This window comes from Myotis davidii, unplaced genomic scaffold (assembly GCF_000327345.1).
Source record: "Myotis davidii unplaced genomic scaffold, ASM32734v1 scaffold362, whole genome shotgun sequence".
Lineage (NCBI taxonomy): Eukaryota > Metazoa > Chordata > Mammalia > Chiroptera > Vespertilionidae > Myotis > Myotis davidii.
The window spans coordinates 4,176,838-4,195,286 of record NW_006297152.1 but is presented as its reverse complement, the minus strand read 5'-3'; the positions used below and the strand labels follow the sequence as shown (position 1 = coordinate 4,195,286).

Below are 18,449 nucleotides of genomic sequence, written 5' to 3'. Positions count from 1 at the left end.
CCTTTTTTTTTGTTTTCTTTCTCTGGATGAATGGTCATTATAAAGTCTTTATCTTGTTTTGGTCTCCTCTTTAGGCGGCTGTGGGTTGTGGCTGGGTGAAGGTTGTATTCACAAAGAACATTTTATAGCATTTTTGTAACTGTCAAGTGAAACTGAAATAACAGGTGCTTTTTGCTGTTAATGTTGCCTTAACTTGCTGGGACTTCTATGGAGATAATCTGTAGAATTATCTCGAAGGGCAGGGAAGGTGGAGGGCCCTTTACGACAAAGGCCCCGAGGGGAGGAGGGCAGCTCTTTCTGGGTCTCCCAACTTTTTCTAACCATGGGCCACCTTTGCCTAGAGAACAAGGTCTTATGAGCAGAAAGCACCCCATGGGGTTCTCTGCGCAGTGTCGCTCGCCCCTCCTTTCTTGCAAGAGAACAAGGAGTTTTTGCCTGTGCCTTTGACCTTTGCCTTCTGGAATAACCAGCTCCTTAGTGGTAGCAAGACCTTTCCAAGGTAGGTTCGGTGGCCACACCCAGTTCTAAGGTCAGACTTGGGTGGAGACTGCCTGCCATGGAGGCTCTTTCTCAGAGTGATTAAAAACAGCCCCTCACGCCCTGGCCGGTTTGGCTCAGTGGATAGAGCGTCGGCCTGTGGACTGAAGGGTCCCGGGTTCAATTCCAGTCAAGGGCACATGCCTGGGTTGTGGGCTCTATCCCCAGTTAGGGGTGGGCAGGAGGCAGCCTATCAGTGATTCTCTCTCTTCATTGATGTTTCTATCTCTCCCTCTTCCTTCCTCTCTGAAATCAATAAAAATATATTTAAATAAATAAGAAACAACAACAGCCCCTCACTGATCTGTGGGACGCAGATGGGTCTTAGTCGAGGCTTGGTTTCCAAACATCTGCAGGCTTTATTTCACCCATGTCATTCTCCTGAGTCAGGGTCAGCTTCTGAACATTTTTCTCATACTTGACCTGTGTTCTTGCAGGTCAGGTAAAGAAAAATGTCTCAGATGTTCACAGGCTGGGGCTTGTTAGGAAAGCAAAGACTCCCAGAGGTCCTTGAGTCAGCAGCTTCCTGTGAGGTCCCTCTCCTGGACTTCCTCCTCTCTGTTCTCTCATCTTCCCCAGTAAGTAGCTTCTTCCCTTCTCTTCCCTCCCCAGCCTTTCTTTTATTCGTGGTAGGAGAGGATATCGATTCATTCATTTAGCAAATGTTAACTGAGTGTCTTCTAGTCCAGGCTCAGGGGTTACAGCAGTAAGCAAGATAAAAGAGTAAAACCGAAGTCCTTACCGTGACCTACTAGGTCCTCATGATCTGTCCCTGTCACCTCCACGCTCATCTTATCCCCCTTCACTTACTCTGTCTCTCCTTGCTCATTGGCCTTGCCACTCGGACACTTAGCCAGGCCCTTGCACTGGCTCTCCCTTCCTCGAGGATCTCTGGAGCCCACTCCTTCACCTTCTGGAGCATTTTACTTAATTGTCTCATTCACATTGGATCTTCGCTGAATACCTCCTATGAAGCAGCCACCTCTGACCCTCCAATCATGTCCAATCCTTACCAGTTTTCTTTTTCTCCACTGCACCTTCTACTGTCTGACTTAGCATATGTCAACTAATTACACACACAATCATTTATCGTTTATCTCCCTCCACTACAATGTACGCGCCATGAAAATAGGGGCCTTGGTTTGTTCACCGCTGTACTTCCAGTGCCCAGAATAGTACCTGGACATGGGTCTTAGGAAATATTCATTGGCTGAGGATGAAATGAGTGAAAGAATAAATAACTGAGTGAATGAATAAAAAGCTCAATGTTTCTAACCGCAAAGAATTTATAATCTGGTGGGGGGAGACATAGAATAAACAAACACAATAACCACAGCTCTCTGGTTGGGCAGTGACTCAGATTCTGGTAAGTCTGGCTATCCCGGTTCAAATCCCTGCCCCACTTATTCGCTGTATTTTCAAGGGCAAATTACTTCAGCTCTCTGGGCCTCCTCTTCTCATCTACTAAATCGGAATAATAATAATACCACCCTAGAAGATTCCTGTGAAAATTAAATGGAAAAAAATTATGGCAGGTGCTCAGCACAGTGCCTGGCATATAATAAGCTCTTGACAGTTATGAACTGCTATTATTATTAGATGACTTGCCAGAATCAAGTGGAGCCTGGAAAGTTCTTCAGGACTTCGCCCATCCTGGTCTAGTGTTACCGAGATGTTTCTGTTTGGGGGCCAAGGTTGGAAAGGTCCCCTCCCAGAAAGATTGTCCCTGGCCAGTGTTATATCTTAGAGATTCTTTGAACCACAAATATCCCTGGTCCTCCCTCCAAACACATATTAAACATTTCATCCGCCCAGATGGGCTCTAAACAATACATCCATCCCCTCTGGAAAAAAACTGTTTCCTGTTTATATATTAGCAATCAGTTAAACATTATGTTGGCTTTTTCTTTTTCTAGTAATTTTTAGGCTGCAGTAATAATTGCTGAAGGCTGTACTTTAGGAGATACTTGTAAATCTATCTTTCGCCTTGTGATACAGAGAAAACCATGTCAAAAGTCATTCTGACCATTTGTGTTTTAATTTGTTTTATGAGTTACCATTAAAAAAAGGGCAGTTTCTCGTTGGTAAGCCTTCTTAAGAGGTTGGAGCTTTGATCTCAGATCCTAGGGAGGCTTTGCAGAAATTAGAGGTGACATTGTTGGTGGTTTGTCTGTAGCTATTCTACTGCCATTAATTAAACACACGCATCGACACGCCCTTTATTTACTCCCCTGGAGTCAATGAATTGAACTTGACTTTGGTTTTTGCTGGGAAGCTGTGAGAGGGTCCAGGAAACATCAAAGGAATGCCCTTAATCTAGTAAAACTGACTCTCAAATACCCTAAAGAGTTCTTGATTCCAAAGCTGGTCTAGCTTCTTTACTGTAAAGCATTAATTCTCCTTAATGATAAGAAAAGTTCAGGGGCAAATAATCCCCAGTCCATTAAGTCCCAGGCACTTTAATTTTATTTCACTTCTAAAGGTCTCTTTTGTAGAATTGTATGTATATATTGCTCTGTGTTTTTTTGTTTGTTTGTTTGTTTTTGCATTTTCATATTGCTTACACCTTCATGAACTCAACTTAAAGATCTTAAAACTTTATTTCTTTTGTATTTTAATTTTATATTTTTGGAAGAGTTGCAGCTATCCTAAAGCTTTTTTATGCTCCTAAACCTTTAGAAATGAAGGCACAGATAGGCTAAGACACTTGTGTAAGCAGATGGGCCTTTGCAGAACCTAGTAGCTAGAAAGTCCATTGTCATGTCTGCTTAGGGAACCCCATGGAACCACTCATTTACTCCCAAGAAATAGCCATCATCAGGCCTGCTGGGTGCCTGTGTGTGTTTTTTTTTTTTTAATCCTCACCCAAGAATATTTTTCCATTGATTTTAAGAGAGAGTGGAAGGAAGGGGGAGACAGAGAGAGAAACATGTACGCAAGAGAGACACATTGATTAGTTGCCTCCTGCATGTGCCCTGACCAGGGCCAGGGATCGAGCCTGCAACCTAGGTACGTGCCTGGGACCCTTCAGTCCCCAGGCCGACATGCTCTATCCACTGAGCCAAACAGGCTAGGGCATGAATGCCTGTTTTAAGTTCTAAAGAGTAGTGAGCGGAAGAGACAAAAATCCTGCTCTCGTGGAGTTATGTTGTAATGGACGAAGAACCCAAAGAGTAGATTATCACACATGTTAGCAGGTGTTAAAGGTGGTGGTGTTCGAGTTGGTTTGCGTTTTCAATAGGGTGGTCAGGGAAGGCCTCCCTGATGAAGTGACATTTGAGGAGAGATCTGAAGGAGCTGGGGGAGTGTGCTGTTGGCAGAGGTGTGGGGCGAGGCAGTGGGGAGTGCAGGGTTCTGAGGCTGGAGGATGCCTGGCGGTGGGCGGAGCAGCCAGGAGGCCAGTGAGGTTGAGGAAGAGTGAGTGCAGGAGACATGGTCAGAGACGATCAGGAGCAGGTAGTTCAGGGCCTGGTGGGACAGGTAAGATGCTGGCCTTTTCTCAGAGCGAGATGGGAGCCGAAACGATCTAGTTCACACTGACTGGGATCACGTGGCTGCTGCTCAGAAGCCAGGAGACTGGTTAGGTGGCTGTTGCCTTGCTCTAGGGCAGAGATGCTGGTAGGCTGAGCCGGCTGGAAGTGATGAGAAGGGTTTAGATTCAGGACATGTTATACAGGCGGAGTCAAAAGGATATCCTGGCGGATTGGGGAGAGAAGAGTTAATAATGTCTTGGAGTTAATAACTCCAAGACTGAGCACCCGGACCATGGGGAGTATTTCTCCTCTGCCACACGTGCATTATTGTTGCTGGTTCTTACTGGCCTCCAAGTTATTATGACAGTCCATCGGGTCCCGATTATGAATCTGCAGACACACTGGTGGCCGGGAGGGCTATCTGTATCATCTTCTAGGCCAGTGATGGTGAACCTATGTCCCCTCTGACATGCGAACTCATTTTTTTGGTTGATTTTTCTTTGTTAAGTGGCATTTAAATATATAAAATAAGTATCAAAAATATAAGTCTTTGTTTTACTATGGTTGCAAATATCAAAAAATTTCTATGTGACACGGCACCAGAGTTAAGTTAGGGTTTTTCAAAATGCTGACACGCCGAGCTCAAAAGGTTCGCCGTCACTGCTCTAGGCCCACATTCTGAGAAAATGGTCCTCACTTAATTCGTGAGAGAGAGCTTAGCTCACCAGGGAGGGTTGCTTAGTCCTTCTCCACACATCTGACTGCACCGGGGGCTCGTCCCTCTGGGAGCGGAGCTGTGGTCGGTGTGGGTGTCATCCCAGCCAGCATCTCAGCTCTGAGTCCGGAAAATGCCGAGAAAGAGCAGCAGAGCTGGAGAAGCTCAAGTACAGAAGGAATAGGAAGATCAGGAAACTGTTAGCACAAACAGCTCTGAAGAGGAAATCACAGGAGCAGTAAAATGTGCGTCTTTTCTTTGAAAGAGTTTTTCCTTCTTACTTCTCTCACTCGTGGCTCCCCGTTGGAAGAGAAAACATGCAATATTTCTGACATAACCAGGGTGAGAATTAATGGAGGTTGGGCAAGAAGAGCTCTCAGAGCCGCGCTGCACCCTGCACCCTGCCCCACAGCCTTCCTACTTAAGTCAACCCCAAAGCCTATTGTGAGAGAACAGGAGGACTCAGTTCACTATGGTGGTGGCCAAGGAGAGAGCCAGAAATTCCACTCTGTTTATTTACTAGGAATCTACCCCTGCATTGCTCACATGGGGCGGAGTAAATCTTAATCTGACTGAGTTGTTGTCTCTGGAAAAGCAAAGGGTGGCCCTAGAAGCCCTCTAAGTAGCAGGTGCAGGGCAGCAGGGCAGCATGAGGAGGAGCAGGGAGGGCGGAGGCCAGTGGAAAATATTTCAGGGAGGCCGAGGAGTCCATAAGGCTGACAAGCTCGAAAAAGGAGCAGGTGGATGGGAGGCGGCAGTTAATGCCTAAGGGCACAGACTGGAACCTACCGGGATAGGGGGATAAGGAGACCGACCAGACAGACTGGCATTCGGTCAAACCAGATGGTGGATTTTTATTTTTAAAAGGATTTTAAATCCTAGAAACCAGGAACCATAAGGGTGGTGGGGCCTTTAATCCCATTAGTAGAAGATAAAAGTGTGCTCTTTAAAAATGTAAAGCCACCAGTTGTAGAATTTCTATCATCCAAACTTTGGCACAGACTGTCAGCTTGGGAAATTCCAAGGAATCTCTGAATTCGTCATTGATGGGAAGATGAACTACAGAAATAGTGTAAGCATTATATGTGAATGTAAAGGCGCCTGAAGAATTCCAAGTAAACTTACTACATGTACATTCTGAACCAAATAAAACATGATATATTTGTATGAAATAGACTTGCTTACATACAGAGTTGGAAGAATAGCTAACCAGGGACTGATCAGTTATTTAGTAAATTTTGAGTATGTACTGAGCCAAATTTTAACATTTAAGCACCTGTTGCTTCCTAAAATATTGTGCCCAGTGCCCCCTTCCCTAGTTGCTGTGTCTCGGTCGGCCCAGCCTCAATGTACCCACAGCTGCTCTCCTGAGATATAACAATTCTGCTCTTTGGTCCTTGTCTCTATCTCAGCCAGCACTTGAGGGTCCATAATTCTTTTCGAACAGGACTTATCCTTGAAGAGACCACAGTCAGTGTGGGGTTGTCACTTTGTGCTCACTTGTGGCACGTGTGAAAGCTGTGTCAGCAGGGCCGTGGCTGGTGGACGCAGTAAAGGGCTGGGGGTGTCGAGTCATGTGCTCAAGAGTTCACGAAGGGCCCTAGCCAGTTTGGCTCAGTGGATAGAGTGTCAGCCTGTGGACTGAAGGGCCCAGGGTTTGATTTCAGTCAAGGGCACATACCTCAGTTACAAGCTTGATCCCTGGCCCTGGTTGGGGTGCATGCAGAAGGCAACCAATTGATGTGTCTCTCTCACATCAATGTTTCTCTCTCAATGTGTGTCTCCCCCTCCATTCCATTCTCTAAAAATCAATGGAAAAATATTCTCGGGTGAGAATTAATAACAACAAAAAAAGGTTCACAAAGGGTCATGTAGCATCTGATTATTCTGCTGAGGGGAAAAGCCTAATTTCATTTTTTAAAAATTCAAAGAAATGTTAACTACTAAGAGAAAGTTTAAGTAGGGTGATTCATTGTCACTTTTTTATTTAGAATAGGCCAATAGACCCATTAAGTAAATATCAGTAATCCAATGTCATTTTTGATGCTATTTCATAAATATTTCTTTCCTAAATTATTCCTGAAAGAATGTTCTTTCATGGTTGAATTGAGTAGAGTGGCTTCCAGCACCATTGACTGGGTTTTGTTTGTTTGTACCCATAAAGGTATGGAAACCTGACAAGCCCAAACTGTGAAGAAGATGGGAGCCAGAATTCACCAGAGTCCAGGACAGTGATCCGGAAGTGAGTGTCTTTTCTCTGCATTACAGGCTCTTAGTCAAGACTTACTGTCTGAACGAATATGGTTTAGTAGGGTTTTCTAAAAATTCCTTTGGAATATTGCCATTTTTCCCCCATAATGTATAAGCACATAGAATTATTTTTTGACTTTCTAATGACATTCATTTATTCATCCTGTAAAAACGTATTGAGCACCTACTGTTTGCCAGGCCCTGTGTTAAGGAATACAGCCCTGAACAAAATAAGTAAGGCCCAGCTCTATGAAGTTTATATTTTAGCAGAGACAGACAAAGAATCCACGCTAAAAGGGAGGAAGGAGGTAAGGGGTCTAGATCTTGACGGAATCTGACTCACACTGGACCAGGAATGCGCTTTCTGGTCTGGGGACGTTGGATCAGAGTCCTCAGTGTGGTGCAGGCTGGGCTTTGTGACTATGCAGGCAGAGAATCTGGAAAAAGCTATGAGGCAGGAACACTGTACAAGAAACAGTGGGGAGGGGAGTGAGGCTGGAGCAGAGTGTTTGAAGGGGCAGTTGCTAGGGGATAAGATTTGTAAGGTAGGAGGAGCCCCGGGTCATGTGGGGACTCAAAGGCCTTAGGAACGACATTGAGTTTTATTCTGAAGAAGATGTGTGTTTAGAGGTTTTGAGAAGACCAGTGCTGTGGCCTGATTTGGGTTTTTAAAGGTTTACTCTGGCTCTGACATGACAGTGGGGATGGGAGCAAGAATGCCAGCAAGGAGCCTTTAAGGCTCCAGGCAAAGGATGATGGTAGGTGGACTTGAGGTGACAGCCGAGGGACTCAGCTTCTGCAGTGCTGACGGTGTTGCTGACAGGATGTGCTGGTGGAGAGGATGGGGCCTATGAGATAAGAAGAGGAGGCAAGATGCCTCCAGGGTTGTGGTGTGGGCAACTGTAGCACAGAACCTCAGCTTTACCAGACAGGACGGACTGGTGGGGAGTGTGTGTCAGTAACTTACCCTAGACATGTTCATTTTGAGGTCATCGAAGTCTAGATTTCAGGGAAAAGTCTGGACTGGAAGTATAAATTTGAGCATCCTTAGTTTCTCCATGGTATTTAAAGCTGTGGGATTGCACGTGACCTCCTGGGGACGAAGGGTAGCTAGAGAAGAGAGAAGTGCAAATGAGTGCAAATGAGTTAGGTTAGGGGCCCAGATCCTGATGAGGTGTTTGATTCAGCGAGGGCACCAGAACGCGCTTCTGATCTGGCGATGTTGAATCAGAGCCTTGGTTCCCTTCAGTGTTTAGAGTTCGGGAAGGAGAGGGTCCAGCAGAGGAGCCCGGAACAGAGCAGCTGGGGGAAGGAGAAGAAAGATGTTAGGTTCCAGAAGACAAGCAAAGAAAGGGCTTCAGGGTGAGGAGTGACCAGCTGCGTCTGGCGCTGCCCGTAGATCAAGTGTGAGGAGTCTGGGAAGTTGACTATTGCTTTTGCAATGCTTTGATCTTTTGTTTGATTAGCACAGATGTGGTTTAAGAGAGGATGGAAGGGGAGGGAGAGGGGATGGTGAATTTGACAACTTTTTGGAGTTTTGTTATAAAGGGGTGGAGAATCATTTAGGGGCAAGGGAGGGTGTTTTCATTGTGTATATGTTTTGTTTTTATAATGGGAGATCGTTTATGCTGATGATCTTGGAGACAACCTGGAAAAATCCACGATGCAGGGGTGGGGGCTACTCTCAGTGATACTCTCAAGTAGGTGGGATATATCTCAGAGTGCCTGGAACACTGGTAGTAAATTCTCATTTTGGGGCCAAAAAATCCTATGGAATTTTTATCTCAGAGGATTAACCCATGGACTCCTTTCTTTAGGAGCCAGGGATGTGAAAGTTAGAAACTCTTTTAAACCCCCAAATTAGACTCCAGGTAGTTTTATACTTTTCTTGGATGGGCTATAACTTTCCAGAAAATAGGACACACCAGTGTAGATATTTTAATGCCAAGTGCAAGATGTGGCGAGTGGAATGCCTTATTCCTAGAGGGCTTGGGGAATGCTTCTTGGAGGCGACATTTGACTTAGGTCCTAAGAGGGAAGGGTGAAGATTATGGTGATAGAGCTATCCAGGCAGAGGGAACCGTGGGGCCATACCAGGGACATGCAGTGGGCATGACATTTTAGGTAACAACACAGAATTAATTGGTGTGGCTGCTTCAGAGTACATAGGGTTAGGGGAAGGGAGTTAGTGGAGCTGAAGGTAAATTGGGGTTATATCATGAAGAGCTTCAATTCGTCATAAGAGGATTTGTACAGGAGGGAAATACTATGAGAGAGAAGATTTTGGAGAATGGATTACACTCAGTGCCTTCTTACTCAAAGTGTGGTCCTCCGACCACCAGCCATATGAGCACCGGCTGGGAGCTTGTTAGCAATGCAGAATCTCTAGCCCCACCCCACTAGATTAGAATGTGCATTTTAACAGCATCCTCAGGTGAGTCCTCTGCACTTTAAAGTTTGAGAATCATAGGATTAGAGGCGTTTTTGTTGTTGTCGTTCATTTTGTTTACCCATGAAAACGAACTGCCGTAGTAATTTTTTTTTAGAAGAACCTTTCTCTGATGTGTCTTTTTAAGCATGTACAGAAGAAGAGGCACTGTAAGAATTGAGTGGTCAGATTGCCAAATGTTACCTTGACCAGAGTCAGAAATGAGTGTGTTGCTATCCACGCTCATTTGGAATTGAGTCAGATCTAGAGCTTCCATTCAGCCAGTCCCCGGAGCTCTCCAAGATCAACCGTCTGTACAATGCCCAGAGCCTTGCTGTTCCCCAGGGGGTGTTCGAGATTCAATAGGTTTCTGGGAAGTAGTAGTTAAAGAAATTGATTTGTACTTTGGTTGTGAAGAGTCACCCTCCGTGTTTTAAAGGCTTGTTATTATAAAACGAAAGCGGCATTCAGCTTCATTGTGTACCAGGAACAGTGAGGTGGGTGACACTCCAGGGTAGGCTGTCTTAAAGGGCTTCGGTCTTAAGCATTCAGGCCTTTACAAAGCGCTTCACATAGGACTCCCCCGAGGCCCGTCATCTGGCCACAATGGTCCTTCCCTAAAGCCTCACAATGAATTGCTGGAAAGTTCTTGGCCCTTTATCTCAGACTGAGTTGCCTTTTTAGAAAATCAGGCCTGATGAAATATGCCCCTTTCTCTTTTCACAGGTTGCTCTGTCCTGCAAGCACTCTGAAACCCCTCTGTCTGCTGACCTCTCTCTTCCTTCCACTTCCCTTCCCGCTGTTTCTTACTGTTCTTCTTCCTCCCAGTTCTCCTTTTATTATTTTCACCCTTACCATTTTGCTCTCTTTTTCTAAACGTACTCTGTCCTGATCATTCTGTGACTGGATGGGGTCACTGTTCTGTCTTTCTGAGAGGAAGTCAGGGGCCTGCCCTCGCCATCCATAGGTGGCATACTGAAAGCGCCTGCATCACCCAGAGCTCCGGCATCTGAAGACCAAAGGCTTCCTGGTGGCTGATGGGTGTGCAGGAACCAGGACAATATGGGAGTTCTCAATGGGCAATTTTGTCCTCAGAGGACATTGGCAATATCTGGAGAAATTTTGGTTTCAGGTCCATGGGGAGCCACTATTGGCATCTTGAGGGTGGAGGCCAGGAATGCTAGGGAACATTCTACAGTGCACTAGTGAATTATGTGACCCTATGTGTCCAAAGTGCCTAGGGAAGAAATCCTGCTATATGGTGATGAGGCTACCATCTTGAGTATATAAATCTATGTAAAATTAGGACCATGTTTATTTGGCAATTTATTTGTTCATATCCCTTCTTGTAATTGGGAGAAGCAAATGCTGAGGTGGCCCAGGTGCCAGCCTCAAGGAAGGTGGAAGGTTAGGGGCTCTGGCTAAGGAGCCTGGAGAACTCAGATTTGAGCTCCCTGCCCCCCCCCCCCCCAATTACTCTGTCAGTGACCAGCCATGTGACCTGGTCCCTTTACCTTTCTCAGTTTCGGTTCTTTACCTGAAACATGAATGCTTGGAATATGTGAGCTCTGAGGTCCTTTCAGGTTTAATGATAGCTAGGATCAAATTTATTTAGCTTTCTCTTTATCTTTCTTAAAATTAAAATGAATATCAGAAACAGAGATGTGGTTCAAATAGTATATTGAATGTTTTTAAAATATATATTTTTATTGATTTAAGAGAGGAAGGGAGAAGGAGAGAGAGATAGAAACATCAATTATGAGAGAGAATCATTGATTGCCTGCCTCCTGCACGCCCTCCAGCTGGGAACCGAGCCCACAGCCCAGGCATATGCCCTTGACCAGAATCGAACCCGCAGCCTTTCAGTCCACAGGCTGACGCTCTATCCACTGAGCCAAGCTGACTAGGGCAGTATATTGAATTTTTGAAAGGTACCCTTACCTGCTTCTCTCTGTTGAGAAGACCATGCAGCCAGTTTTGATAAAATAGGAAGAAAAAATAAACAGCATCCTTGATTGGCTTGTTATTCATTGTGGCATCACAACTACTTACTGTGGTTATTAATAAAGAGCTGAGCTGAAGCGTGGCATTGTGGGTAAGACAAGGAGTGGCAAAATGCCCATTGTTTTCCTTTGCTGGGAATCTGTCTTCTTGTGATTTCAGGTGGGAAACAGACACAGGAAGAAGTAAACATCCTGCTTTAGGGCAGTTTCCCTCAGTCTTGGAGAGTTTTAGGGATGGGGAATCACTGCTGGGTTTAACCATGAACAGAAAAGTGTTCAATCATTGTTTGGTTTTTCATTTTTTTGCTGGAAAGCATGGAGCTTCTCTTTCCTGTGTTTCTAAATATGGATCTAATCAACCTCCCAGAGGATAAAAGAATTAAAAGAAGGAAAACGAGGAAGTACAGATGAAACAGGATGAAAGATTGGTTTCTGGTGTCTCGGACCACAGGCGACTGGTGTTCTTCGTGCACTTCAGAAAGACTCGATTGTGCCAGCTCCCACCTGTAATCCCAGCCCGAGTGTGCCCCGCTCGGCTTCGTGCAGTACCGGAAGCCTTTGAAGTCATCTGGCCAAAACAAGCACCCCTTCCATTGCAAAGGAGTTCATCTCCCAAGGCTTCTAGACCTTGGGATCTTTGCCGCCCATTGATTTCTGACGTTTGCGTTGAACTGATGATCTAATACCTACTGTGTTTATGTCTACATTCCCCGAGTTGCCACTATTTGGAAATCAGGAAACTCACTTTCTGTGGCAGAAGGAAACCTCTGCCCACACTCATTCTACCTGTGCCCTTTCCCTCCTTACCGCTGACAGTTTACGTGATAACGTGCCGTCTATGTAGACTAATAACATCAAGCCCATGGGAAAAGGAAACTTTCCCTAGTGCAGACTCCTTGCAGTTATCGAATTCAGGAGTGAAGAGACTGTAGAGAGGTGTTCTCCATGCAGAGCCGGACACCCCTCACCTTCACGCTCTGAAATGGAGTTGAGATTAGACTACATATAGCCATAACGTCATTCAGAGAGGTTTAAACCGCCTCGGGAAATGAGGTTATTTTCTTCCCTTTCTTTAACAACCACTGTTGAAGTCGCTTCTGTATCCTCTTTGATGGACTCTCCTCACCTCCCTCTGGACCGCCATGTTTTGTTTTCCCAAGCTCTTCACCGTAGCAGATCCTAACACTGTTGAAATCGTGCTGCTCTCATCTCCACACGTCCAGATGATGCGATGGGAATGTCATTCTTCTTATCTTTTCCCAGCATCGGTAAACATGACACCAGAGTTTAGTCACTGGTAAAGAATCGCATAAATAGTAGTTATCCAAGACATTGGAGACACTTTAAAGAAAAAGGAGATGAGCTAAAGAAAGTTGGCTGTGATTCTTTAACTCCTGGGAAACTTTGCAGTGGAAAGTATTTAAAAATCTTCCCCATATTCATTCCAGCAAATTCGCATACCCTGAGAAGGCGATTGAAATTAATCTGAGAAGTTGTAACAAAAATGAGGAAAAGAAAGAAGGGTGAACAACAGAGCAAAAAGATGATGTAAAACTCCAAATTTAGAGAAATTAAAGGCTATAATGTGAAAGAAATACTTTTAAAAAATAAAAGTTAAAAAACAAAAACAAAAAAAGAAATGGAGAAGTAATATGCCACATAAAAGAGCCTGGCATTGTCTTTCAAACGTCCATACTGGAAAAAGAAACATAGAAATTAAAGTTTTAAAAGTCATTGAAATCTTGAATCAAAATTGTGCATTTAAGGGAAGAGAGTGGGCTTCTAAGCAGTAATTACTTTTTGAACAAATAAGGAATATGACAACATTGATAATGTGTGACACAAAAAGATGGCAAAACAGTCATCTGAGACTCTCCTAGGGTTTCCGACAGGTTAGAGAAAGGTCCACAGACCTCACGGCCAGTCTGTCACTTGGTTCCCCCTCCAGCTCCTAGATGCTGGGAGCAATGGTAACCACATCCCCGTGCTGATCACTGCCACAGGCTAGTCTGCTGTGCTCACTCCGGAGGGCATTCCGCTGGGCCCTTGTCCTCCCCACCATCAGAGGTAGGCTGTGCAATACTGTCCGCATCTCCCAGGGTGGAAACTGAGGCTTCAGAAAAGTTATGTGCTTGGACTAAGGTCAGGCAGCTGGTTCAGAGAGAGGTCTGGTGTTTGGACTCAGGTCCAGCTGACTCCAAGACCTGGGCTTCTCACCATTTAGCTCTGGGGCTTGCCATTTTGAGAAGGGGCATTGGGATCTCAAGTGCTCAACATTCACCCCCACCACTCCCCCGCCCCTGCGTTTGCCTGTGTCATAGTAATAGGGCCACAGGCAGAAGTGCATGAAGAACTAGGTTACAGTATCACTATTGTGACTAATGTTTTAGCTTGTTGGCATTCAGAAATCTTTCCATTTGGGATTATTTCCTTTCCTCTCTGTCATTTTGCTGGGCTTCATTATTGAATGGACACCCTGAGAAAGGACTCCAAACAGCTGTTAGGAATGTGGAAGTTAGGCTTGTTTCCTGGGGAGGAGATGGGTTGCAGGATGTGAGGAAAAAAGAAGGAAGCCCAGGTTGGTCAGGCCATCAGTCCGAGTGCCTGCTTCCTGTTCCTGGTGCCGGTAGCATCTGTCACTGCCAATGGAAATTCCATTCTAATGTGAAAACTATAGAAGGCCTCAGCAAGTTTTTCATTAGAGGCCTATACACAACATAAAAACTCCCTTCTCAGACTGTGCAGAATTGGAGAATATTGAGTTATTGAGATCCCAGAAAAATAATTTTGGTGAGTTGGCAATATCCCTTTCTAATAATAATAGCTAGAGTTCATTGGCTACTTAGTAGGAATAGTCACTCTGTTAAGTTCTGTATATCCTTTAATAGTCCCATCATAACTCTATGTATATATTAATAGTCCCATTTTACAGATGAGGAGTCTGAGATATAGAGAATTTAAGGAGCACATACGTCGAAGGTCATACAGTGAATAAGTGAAAGATCTGGGATTTAACCCAGGCCTTAACCTCTATGCTCTGTGGTCTCTATGTCTTTCCCTGTGGTGAAAATGGGAATATTTCTCATAAGTACGTAGGTTGGACCCTCTTGTTCATCCATTTTTTAAAATTAAGACGTTGTTGTTGTTTTTTTACAACAGATTTATATAAAATTTGAGCAGATAGCACTGTTCCTATATGCCTCCCCGACAGTTTCCCCTGTTGTTCTTACGTCAGTATAGTTCGTTTATTATAATAAGTGAACCAATATTGACACACGATTAGCTACAGCCCATATTTGATTCAAATTTCCTTACTTTTTACCAAATGTCCTTTTCCTGTTCCCAGATCCCATCCAGACACCACATTACATTTAGTCGTCATGTCTCCCTCGGCCAGTGTTGGCGAACCTTTTGAGCTCGGTGTGTCAGCATTTTGAAAAACCCTAACTAAACTCTGGTGCCGTGTCACATATAGAAATTTTTTGATATTTGCAACCATATTAAAACAAAGACTTATATTTTTGATATTTATTTTATATATTTAAATGCCATTTAACAAAGAAAAATCAACCAAAAAAATGAATTCGCGTGTCACCTCTGACATGTGTGTCATAGGTTCGCCATCACTGCCCTAGGTTCTTCTTGGCCCTGATAGTTTCTCAGCTTTTCTTGTTTTTGATGACCTAATGGTTCTGATAAGCACTGGTCAAGTGTATTATAGGATGCCTCTTTGTTTTCTTGTTATCACACTTAGATGGACAATTTTCTCATTACTAGACTGAGTTTATGAGGCTTTGAAAGAAATAACAGAGATAAAATGCTGTTCTCATCACAAGATATCAAGCATACAGGCTATCAGCATGATTTTTTTAAGAGTTTCAAAAACAAGTTTTGTGTATTTTGACACAATACTTAAATAAAGCAGGGGGAGTATCATATTGCTTTTTACAAATATTCCAGCTCTCTTCTTCCTCCAGGCCTACGTCAAATTACAATTCCCCATGCCACTGAAGATCGGCGTGGTCACGGGGCTATCAGCATGATTTATGACTGCTGATTTTGGCCTTGATCACCTGGTTGAAGTAGTATTTTTCAAATTTCTCTACGGAAAACATCTTTTTCCCGTCCTTTCCATACTACGTGGTTTGGAAGGAAGCCACTGTGCACAGCCCACATTTAAAGAGTAGGAAGTTGTACTTCCTGTTTTAGGGCAAAGTGTATAATTTATTCGGAAAACTTCTGCGTGGGAGGTTTGTCTTCCCCATTTATTAATTTATTCAATCATTTATTTAGATCCGTGTGGACTCGTAGATATTTATTTTATATTTGGGTTATAATACAATGCTGCTTTATTCATTTTGTTGCTCAGATTGTTCCAGCTTTAGCTCTTAGATAAGCATGTCAAACCGGCCGCAAGAAGTCTTTGGTTGACTCCTGTGTTGCTTTGAAATGCTCCTGTCATTGTGGGTTCCTTTACTCTGTTATTTTGCTGGGCTTCGTGAAAGCTATTTCATGTGATTTTGAGTCCTTCCTTCCTTTATGGCACTGCAATATGCTCTAGGCTCATCTTACATTTTTTCTATCCCAGGCCTGGAATTAGCCATTTCTTCAAGGAGACCTAGTTGCTTTGATTGGAGAATGGTATTAGAAGCCATGATCTGGCCCTGGCTGGTGTGGCTCAGTTGGTTGGGCATGGTCCCATCACACAAAGGTTGCCAGTTTGAATCCATGGTCCCATGGCCGGGTTGCAGGCTCATTTCCTGGTAGGGGTGTGCAGGAGGCAGTCAATCAATGTCTCCCTCTCACATTGATGTTTCTCTCTATCTCCTCCCTTCCTCTCTATCTGAGAATCAGTAAAAAAAAGTCTTTAAAAAAGAGAAATAAGAAACCACATTCTGGGTGCTCTGTGTGCTCATTGCTACTAGGGTGTCACCCATTTTAGGCCCTCGCAGCTGACAGGGCTAGGGAATATATGTGTGTACTAATTACGTAAATACACATATTATCAATATTTCTGTGTGCAGCCATCAGCATCCATATTCAGTTAAACATGAGCTCTTACTCATGTCTCCGACTCTAGTCCATGACCACATGGCTTATTCTAGCTTCCTCCCCTTGCTTATTTGTAAATTCCCTCTCCAAAGTGAGAAAGCTGGCTTCTCCCATCTGCCATTCATTTATTTAACTGTTCAAATCCCAGTATACATACCCAGCAGTATCAGAGTTGTTAACTCATGCAGTAGGAAACAGCTTTCATCAACTACAGTTTGGTGCATGTATGTAGTTCCTTTTGCCTTTAGTCCTAGCCTTACAGACTTCACTTCTTGTTTAAAGTAATACATATAGCTAATATTTTTTGAGCACTCACTATGTCCTAGGGCAGGCACTAGTCTAAACACTTCACATGTACCGTATCTTCTAGGCCTCCCAACAACTCTGTGAAGAGGGATCTGTTATTATCCCATTTTACACAGTAGGAAGCTGAGGCACAGAGAGGTTACTTAGGTTACAGCTAGTAAGCCATGGAACCAGGATTCCAGCCATCCTCACTCCAGAGACTTAGCTGTGCTTAGCTGCTCATGAAAAGTGGGCATTAGGAGCCCGTTAGCTTTCTTCCTTTTCCAATAGAATGCAGTCACTCACTGACACAGTACATAGGGTTTGGTGACACGGGGTTAAGACTATGCACAACAATTTTCTTCAGTTTCTGTAAATTTACCTCCAGATGCGAAGGCCTGCACATGTAGTTTGGGTAAACACCCTTGACTTTGGGTAGCTGGCTTTGGGCTCACCTCCTCCTCTTCTCCGCCCTTTCCACTCTACTTACTGGTATTTCTGCATGTCCTTCCCATCACCACCCTCATCTCCCTTCTTCTTGCCATGGAACTTTGTCTCTTCTTCAACTGCCCACAGCCCCTCACTGGCTTTGCACCCTGTACTTGCCTTCTGGTGCTTAGCTCTCACTCTGGCTTTGTTTGCTTTTATTTCTCTGGGGCCTCTCTTAATTCCTCTTTCACTTTCCTTCCCAGTATTCTAATCCCTACTCACCACCAGTACCAAAATGAACCATGGAAAGTACAAGAAGGCGTTGCAAAATGACCTTGACAAGTTCAGATAATAATGTTTCCATCCACTCCAGGCTTTTTCAGAAAAAAGAAAAAAGAAATAAAATCTCTGTCCCTTCCCTTGTTCTTTCTCATCAGAAAACTATCTAGCTGGGGTCTCAGAGGCAGCCTCTATCTGGCAATGCCCCTGAAACCCGAAGACTGTTCTGTGACTAGGAGAACAAGGCGGAAGGTCCCACTCAGAGTCAGTCTCAAGGTTACTTTGCTCTTTTCCCCTGAAGGGCCAAGTGCATTGGCTCCCACCCTCAGGGCTTGGCAGGGTCGCATGCCGTGTAGATCTTCTTACCTCTTCATTATCAACATTAGGAAAAGGTCCAGTTCTGGGAGAATGTCCTAAAATAGAAAAACATTGTGCTGCTTTTGAAAAATAGTTTCATGTCTTATCTTCTGCTGATGATTAAGTAACAATAAATTATTATCTTAAACAGATTTCTGGGGAGAGAAAAGAGCTCTAAATAGACAGTTATTCCTTTTGTGTGGTAATCCCATTTCTTGGCTTGGAGGTTTCATACAAATCATGAGAGAGATGACTTCATTTCTAAAAAAGTTTTTATTAAACATTTTACCAATTCTAGAGTATTTTACTACTGATGGGATTTTTAATATGATTTAACACATTTACCTAAAAATAATCTCTATGCATTAAAAATCTATGGTTTGGGCATAATAGCAGCCTAAATGCTCACCTCAGCTCCGTTACTCCGCAGTGAAGACCCCTGGATGTGGCTAAAATTTTGTACTATTTCCTTGCAACTCTCAGCTAAGTCATCTAGTCATCTCTTAGCTTCCAACCATCAATTACTAAATGTGATTGATGTCTGTTTGGCTAAGAAATCAAATAAGTATAGCAAATCTCATTGTGATTCATACTTCCCCTCTATTTCTTTTTTTTTTTAAATACTTTTATTGATTTCAGAT

General features: G+C 43.9%; 1 protein-coding gene across 2 annotated transcripts in view; it reads left to right on the top strand.

Annotated features, from left to right (window-relative positions):
* RGL1 (ral guanine nucleotide dissociation stimulator-like 1) overlaps positions 1–18,449 on the top strand; it is a 210,674-nt gene that overhangs the window by 146,512 nt on the left and 45,713 nt on the right. For both annotated transcript variants that reach the window (XM_006772955.2, XM_006772956.2), the window contains one exon: positions 6,890–6,967. In XM_006772955.2, the coding sequence (XP_006773018.1) occupies positions 6,890–6,967 (78 nt within the window). The remainder of the gene's footprint in view (positions 1–6,889; positions 6,968–18,449) is intronic.